Below are 8,221 nucleotides of genomic sequence, written 5' to 3'. Positions count from 1 at the left end.
TTTTTTACTCTTGGGAACTTGGGAGACTTGTGCCCTAGCATAGAAACTCAAAGACGGCCGTTTCTAACGCCATTGAAGCAGTTTTATCAAGAATCATCCATGAATCATTCTTGTAATTCTTCTTTAATCCTTATCTTTTGTATCTCTGTCATGAGTAACTAAACCCTATTTGTTAGGGATGAGTGTAACCAGATGAAACCCTTATTTTTCTGATTTGATTTCTAGTTATATGAATGAGTTTATTGAATTGTTTTTCTCATCTCTGTGCTTAATGCTTTTTATTGCTTGATCAACATTAAAATGTTCTACGATTTGTATTTTGAAACGGAAGTGGACTTTACGAATGCTTGAGATGAGAAATTCATGAATTTGTAGTCTAGGGATAGATGCAGGTCATGAAACCAATTAAATTAGTTGCAAAGCAATAATTTACAAGAGAATTTCTATACGGTAATGCTTAATTCTAATCTTAAATCCACTAAGGAATTAGGGGTTACTTTGGAATTAAAGGTTCTGTCACTAAGACATTAGGGCAAGAATAATAAAGAGAATTCGGTAATAATTCAATAAAGGAATTCAGTAACTAGGATCAAATTAGACACCAAGGTTGGATTCGAAGTGAAACTCATCCCTGACATTTTTCTCATTATAAAAGATCAATTTTATTATTGTTGTTAATTTCAAACATTATTTCAATCAACTTGGGAACCTTTTGTTCAATTTTAGTAACTAAATATAATTCAATAGTAAAACGCAATCCTTGAGTTCGACACTCGGTACTACCGTTTTATTATTACTTGCAACGATTCAGTACACTTGCTGAAACGCTATCAAGTTTTTGGCGCCGTTGCCGGGGATTGCCATATCACTATTGAATTTAATTTATTTACTGAATTGAAATTTTTTGCTCTGCAATAAAATTTCTTCTTTTATTTTATTTCTAATTTAAAAATAAAAAAAAAAATATTTGTTTCAAAACTGCTTGTTTTTACTTAATTATTTATTTTTCTTTATTTTAAACTCTTCATTACTCACAATCTGTCTAACCTTGTATGCGAGGCCAGTCCTCAGCTGAGCTTATCTTTGATCCAGAAATTGAAAAAACAGCAAAGGCACATCGAAAGGCGGCTTGAGAAAGGAGACGAAGGGAAAGACAGTTAGTTGTGGAAGAAGAGGTTTTGGGTGATTGTGTCGTATTTACTGAAATGGCCGACCTACCACCACCAGAACGTACTCTCGGAGAATATGGGAACCGAATTAGAAATCGTGCTCGATTACCCATTCATCACCAACCGGTTACAGTCAATAAGTTTGCATCCATCACCAACCGGTTACAGTCAATAAGTTTGAAATAAGTCCTGCTCTATACCGAGAGTTGAGGGAAATTCATTTTGCCGGTAGACATAACGAAGACGCTAATAGACACCTCACAAATTTCTTTGAGTTATGTGAAACAGTGAAGGTGGATGGTTTATCTGAGGAAACCAAGAAATTGAAGCTATTTCCATTCTCTTTGATAGATGATGCTAAGGAGTGGTTTCTTTCATTCCCCGCCGACAGCATCACCACATGGGATGATCTTGAGGATAAGTTCTTGGAACAATATTCCCCCCCAGCCATGTTCGTGAGAAAGAGGCAAGAAATTACCGGTTACAAACAGAAAGAGGGGGAATCTCTTCGTGACACTTACAGGAGATTCAGAAACTTACTAGCCGGATGCCCTAATCATGCTTATGACGACACTGCCCAAATGCAAATATTCTGTAATGGCTTGAGGCTGAGCACCAGAATTATGTTGGATGCCACAGCTGGTGGTTCTTTGAATTACCAAACCGCAGCAGAAGCACGAAAGATTATTGAGATCATGGCATCAAATGAGCAGATGATATTGTATGACAGAAGTGGTGGTTCGACAAGTGGTGTAATGGAATTGAATGTTATGGATGGGTTAGCTCCAGACAGGCTACTATCAAAAATGGAAGAGGTTATCGCCACTGAGATAAAGAAGGGAATGGCAGCTCTAAATATACAACCACAAGTGGCCCCCGTCAAATTACTAAAGCAGACTAGTTGTAACCTTTGTGGAGGAGCACATAAAACTGGAGTCTGTGAAGCACTGGATGATAATGAGGTAGAAGAACTAGAACGGATGAATTTTGTGAGTAATAACAACAGGCAGAATAACCCCTACTCTAATACGTACAATCCTAGTTGGAGAAATCATCCGAATTTTTCTTGGAGAGATCAACAAGGTAGATCCCAGGGTCAACAAGAAGCTCAACCAAACCAATTCCCACCCAGAAAGGCTGCTTGGGAGAGCGCTATAGAAAAACTAGTTACAAGCACAAGTTCGTTCATTGAGGAGTCAAGAGCCGTCCAGAAAAATCACTCTGCATCAATAAAAAATCTTGAGACTCAAATGGGTCAAATTGCTCAACAAATGGCACAAAGAACGACTGGACATTTGCCTAGTGACACAGTTACGAATCCACGAAATTAGTCTGGAAATCTACCTAGTGACACAGTGCCGAACCCAAGAAACAATGTTAATGCAGTGACCACGAGGAGTGGCAAGGTGAGAGAACAAGTGCCACCTGAAGCCGAACAGAGTAGAAGTACCTTGACTCCAACTCACCGGGAGGAAATGGTCACACCAATATCGGTTGAAGAGCGCATTGCTATTGAAAAGGAGGAAGAACCCGTGGTACAAAAAGGGGAACCACTGCCAAAACCAGAAATTCGACTTCCATTCCCTCAAAGATTAAGGAGGGAAGAAACTGAAAAGCAATTTGGTAAGTTTCTTGATGTTTTTAAAAAATTACAGATTAACATCCCTTTTGCAGAAGCACTAGAGCAGATGCCGACATATGCTAAGTTCATGAAGGATATTCTGTCGAAAAAAAGAAAAATCGGCGGTGAAACAGTTATGCTCACAGAAGAGTGTAGTGCTATACTACAAAGGAAGCTGCCACCGAAGCTCAAGGACCCTGGAAGCTTCTCAATCCCGTGCGCTATTGGAAATAGAACTTTTGGGAAGGCTTTGTGCGATCTTGGGGCTAGTGTAAGTCTTATGCCCCTTTCAATATACAAAAAATTGGGCATTGGAAAAGTCAAGGACACACAGCTGATGTTACAGTTTGCGGACCGCTCGATGAAACATCCCTATGGAGTGGTGGAAGATGTGTTGGTTAAAGTGGACAAGTTCATTTTTCCAGTAGATTTTGTGGTACTAGATATGGAGGAAGACAACGACATTCCTTTGATTTTGGGAAGACCGTTCTTGGCAACAGGGAGAGCTATGATTGATGTAGCAGATGGCACCTTAACCTTGAAAGTAAATGAAGAAACCGTCACTTTTAACATTCTAAAAGCCAGGGAACACTCAAAAGAAAGAGAAGGGTGCAATCGAATCGAGATTTTAGATGAGATAGTCAATGAAGAAATAAAGCATCAAACACCCAGCCTGCCATTAGAAAGAGTTTTATGTCTACCCCAAGATGTCGTTCAAGAAAGTGAAGACCCAAAGATGAAGGAGGTTTGGGCCATGTTAGAGGCATCGCCATCTTACTCCCCCCGTTTTCCTACTAGGTGGGAGGACTTGAAAGGGAATGAAGACAAATCCGCTGAGAAAAAGACACCACTGATTGAACTCAAGCAGCTGCCTCTTCATTTGAAATATGTATTCCTGGGTGAAGAAGAAAAAAATCCAGCCATAATCAGTGCAAGCTTAAGCGAGTTACAAGAAGAAAAGTTGTTGAGAATTCTGCGGAAGCACAAGGGTGCTATCGGTTGGTCCATTGATGACTTGAAGGGAATAAGTCCGACTTTTTGTATGCACAAAATCCTCATGGAAGACAATCACAAACCGGTAGTACAACCCCAAAGGAGATTGAATCCGGTAATGAAAGAAGTAATCAGGAAAGAGGTGGTAAAGTTACTAGAAGCCGGGCTCATATACCCAATTTCAGATAGCTCTTGGGTGAGTCCCGTCCAAGTGGTACCAAAAAAGGGCGGAACGACTGTCATCACAAATGAAAAGAACGAGTTAATTCCTACTCGGACGGTTACATGCTGGAGAGTGTGTATTGATTACAGGAGACTGAATAGTGCCACGAGGAAGGATCATTTCCCGCTCCCTTTCATTGATCAGATGCTTGAGCGGTTAGCCGGACATGAGTATTACTGCTTCCTAGACGGCTATTCAGGGTACAATCAGATAGCTGTAGCACCCGGGGATCAAGAGAAAACTGCATTTACATGTCCGTATGGGGTATTTGCTTATCGAAGAATGCCATTTGGATTATGTAATGCGCCAGCCACATTTCAAAGGTGCATGATGTCCATATTTTCTGATATGATTGAGAAACATATTGAGGTATTCATGGACGACTTTTCTGTATTTGGCTCATCCTTTGATAACTGTTTGATTAATCTATCTCTTGTATTAGAAAGGTGTGAAAAATCCAACTTGGTCCTAAATTGGGAGAAATGCCATTTTATGGTAAGGGAGGGAATTGTTTTAGGCCACCGAATCTCCCACAAGGGGATCGAGGTAGACAAGGCCAAAGTTGAAGTAATTGAAAAACTTCCCCCCTACCAACGAGAAAGGCATTAGAAGCTTTTTAGGCCATGCTGGATTTTATAGACGGTTTATAAAAGATTTTTCAAAAATTGCAAAACCACTTACAAACTTACTTGCGAAAGACACACCTTTCGAATTCAATGAGGATTGTTTGCATGCTTTTAACAATTTGAAAAACCAGCTGATAACTGCCCCCATCATCACTGCACCTGACTGGTCACTACCTTTTGAAATCATGTGTGATGCAAGTGACAGTGCTATTGGGGCAGTTCTGGGACAAAGAAAAGACAAGATGTTGCATGTGATCTACTATGCTAGTCATGTTTTAAATCAGGCACAACACAATTATGCTACAACTGAAAAAGAATTATTAGCTGTAGTCTATGCTTTTGATAAATTTCGGTCTTATTTATTAGGATCGAAAGTTATTGTTTACACTGATCATGCTGCCTTGAGGTATTTGTTTACTAAGCAGGAATCAAAACCAAGGTTGCTTAGATGGATTCTATTACTACAAGAATTTGACATTGAGATCCGGGATAAAAAGGGGGTCAGAGAACACTGTGGCTGACCACCTATCTCGATTGGAGAAGGTTGTGGAGAATGAGGACACTAGACCGATTCGAGATCAATTTGCTGATGAGCACATCTTTGCCATTACCACGGTACCTTGGTTTGCCGACTTTGCTAATTTCAAGGTGGGGGGTACAATCCCATCTGATTTCACTTACCAACAACGCAAGAAGTTTATCCACGATGCCAAATTCTATGTATGGGATGAACCCTTTCTGTACAAAAGAGGAGTGGATGGGCTGTTGCGAAGATGTGTGCCCGAGGAGGAACAAGAAAAGGTAATGTGGCACTGCCACGACTCCGAGTATGGGGGTCATTTCAGTGGTGACCGAACTGCAGCAAGAGTTCTACAATCGGGGTTGTTCTGGCCTTCATTATTCAAAGATACATTCAACTATGTGAAGAAATGCGATCGATGCCAGTGCACCGGTAACATCTCAAAACGGGATGAGATGCCGCAAAATCCTGTATTAGAAGTCGAAGTGTTCGATGTGTGGGGTATTGATTTCATGGGTCCATTCCCATCGTCATATAACAAAGTTTATATTTTGGTGGCGGTGGATTATGTCTCAAAATGGGTTGAAGCAATAGCTACTCCAACAAATGATTCGAAACAGGTTATCACCTTTCTCAAGAAGAACATATTCGCTCGCTTCGGTGTGCCTCGAACCTTGATTAGTGACGAAGGCACCCATTTTCTAAACAGGAATATGGAATGCCTCCTAAAAAAGTATAATGTGCGTCATAGAGTGGCAACCCCATACCATCCACAAACAAGTGGGCAAGTTGAAGTCTCCAACAGGCAGCTTAAACGAATCCTAGAAAAGACAGTAACTGCCTCACGAAAAGATTGGTCAACGAAACTTGATGATGCACTTTGGGCCTACCGAACAGCTTTTAAGACCTCCCTGGGTATGTCACCGTATCAAATTGTGTATGGTAAAGATTGTCATCTACCTCTCGAACTTGAACATCGAGCATTTTGGGCGACGAAGTACTTGAACTTTGACTCAGGCAAGGCGGGAGAGGCGAGGATTCTTCAACTTCACGAGTTAGAGGAATTCCGGAATTTTGCTTATGAGAATGCCAAAATATATAAAGAAAAAACCAAGAAATGGCATGACAAAAAAATCAAATTCAAGGAATTCCAAGAAGGAGAACTAGTTCTCCTATTCAACTCAAGATTGAAGTTGTTTCCCGGAAAACTAAAGTCAAGATGGTCGGGCCCTTTCAAGGTAACCAAGGTATTTCCACACGGTGCCGTCGAAGTGAAAGATGTACACTCCGATCGGAACTTCAAGGTCAATGGACAAAGACTCAAATCGTATTTCGGGGAAGAGTCAAAACTTTCGATGGAGTCCATCCATCTGGTTGCCATTTGAAGAATGATCTGTCAAGCTTAGGACACTAAACAAGCGCTTATTGGGAGGCAACCCAACTTCATATCCTTTGCATTTTAATTTCATGTCACTTTATTTACTTTCAATTTTAGTTTTGAATTACTAATTTTATTCATTCTTGATGTTTAGCATAGGCAAGAACTCATAAAATGTGTTAGGGAGTGTTTTTTTTCAGTTGAGAAGGGGAAAAACGCGCCTGAAGCGCAAGCCGTGCGCCTGAAGCGCAATTCAGGGAGTTCAGCGCTGTGAACGCGCGCCTGGAGCGCGCCTGGGGCACTTGAAGCGCATTTCCCAGCTTCCTCTACTGTGAATGCGCGCCTGGGGCGCTTGAAGCGCATTTCCCAGCTTCCTCTACTGCCAACGCACGCCTGGAGCACGCCTGGGGCGCTTGAAGCGCATTTCCCAGATTCCACTACTGCCAACGCGCGCTTGGAGCGCGCCTGAGGCGCTTGAAGCGCATTCCACAGACATCCTGGCAATTCTGGGCCTGTTTTAAACACTACAAGTAAGTCAACTTCCTATCTTTCACATACACCATTATCATTGAAGGTCAAGCTCCCTCCTTGCACACAATCTCGAAAATTGTCTCATCCTCAAGTAAGTTTCTATCTCTTATCCAATCATCCCATCCTCAAGTAAGTTTCCCCAAGCCTCTAAATAGCAACTCATTCTTGTTTACTGATGCATGTGGGTTTTTCTCTTTTAAATTTGAATCTATGCTAAATGTATACATTATGCATGCACACATGCTTGTTTAAAGAGATCGAATGGGGTTAATGGTTGCGAGATTGGGGGTTGTTCATTCATTACTATGCCTGCATTCCAACTGTTTGATAAAATGTCAGAAGAACATTATTGACATCATTCTAATCATTCTGGACAACACTTTGAAAAACAAAGAACGTTTTGGTTATTAAAACTGAAGTCTGGAAAAACGAAGAACGTTATCTTTTTCAAAACTTTAAATCCATGAATGTTCTGGTTTTGATATCATTAATCCAAGAACATTCTGGTTTACAAAGAACAAAGTCTTTTTTAGTTTAAGATCGATCTGGGCAATGAAAGTAAATAAATCTACATTGCAAATCCCCAATATTTACTGCAAAAGAACATAGTTGTTTACTCAAGATAATTTTGGACATATTCAAAGAGAAAATGATCAACAAAAGCAAAGCAATACATCAAGAATAAAAACCTAAGTAAATCTCCAAAGTTGATGGCTTGCGATAGACAAGAACATTTATGGTTTGTTGATTCCAGTCCCTATTATGAAGGTACCAGAAGTAGGTACGCAAAGATCATACCAAAAAGATCTACTCCAGAAAGATTAACAAAGGCAACCATTCCCATCTGACCAATTTGTGAGTTACGTTAGGGGAAAAAGAGTACCATTCACACCTCAAGTCAACAATGACATGTTTGGCCTGCCGAACTATAGTGATTGCCGCTTTCTAGCTATGGAAACACAACGTATAAGACCCAGCAGTCAGAAAATCCTACGCATTTTATGCAGACTAGGCACATATTGGGTACGAAATAGAGATGGCTCAGTTCGGAAATTACGCTCCGTGGACCTCACACCGACTGCAAAAGCATGGAGTACTTTTGTCCATCATACACTATTGCCATGTTCGAATGTGTCTGATATAACATTTCAAAGAGCATG

General features: G+C 40.6%; 1 protein-coding gene across 1 annotated transcript in view; it reads left to right on the top strand.

The window, feature by feature from the left end:
• The first annotated feature begins 1,205 nt into the window (after positions 1-1,205).
• The window catches only part of LOC140920778 (uncharacterized), a 21,966-nt gene continuing 14,950 nt past the window's right edge, over positions 1,206-8,221 (top strand). Inside the window, 7 exon segments of the mRNA XM_073369608.1 lie at positions 1,206-1,230; positions 1,458-1,536; positions 1,693-2,014; positions 2,501-4,590; positions 4,592-4,798; positions 5,058-5,694; positions 5,773-6,067. Of these exon segments, the coding sequence (XP_073225709.1) occupies positions 1,206-1,230; positions 1,458-1,536; positions 1,693-2,014; positions 2,501-4,590; positions 4,592-4,798; positions 5,058-5,694; positions 5,773-6,067 (3,655 nt within the window).

This window comes from Cicer arietinum, chromosome 6 (assembly GCF_000331145.2).
Source record: "Cicer arietinum cultivar CDC Frontier isolate Library 1 chromosome 6, Cicar.CDCFrontier_v2.0, whole genome shotgun sequence".
Taxonomy (NCBI): Eukaryota; Viridiplantae; Streptophyta; class Magnoliopsida; order Fabales; family Fabaceae; genus Cicer; species Cicer arietinum.
This window is presented reverse-complemented; position numbering and strand designations above follow the sequence as displayed.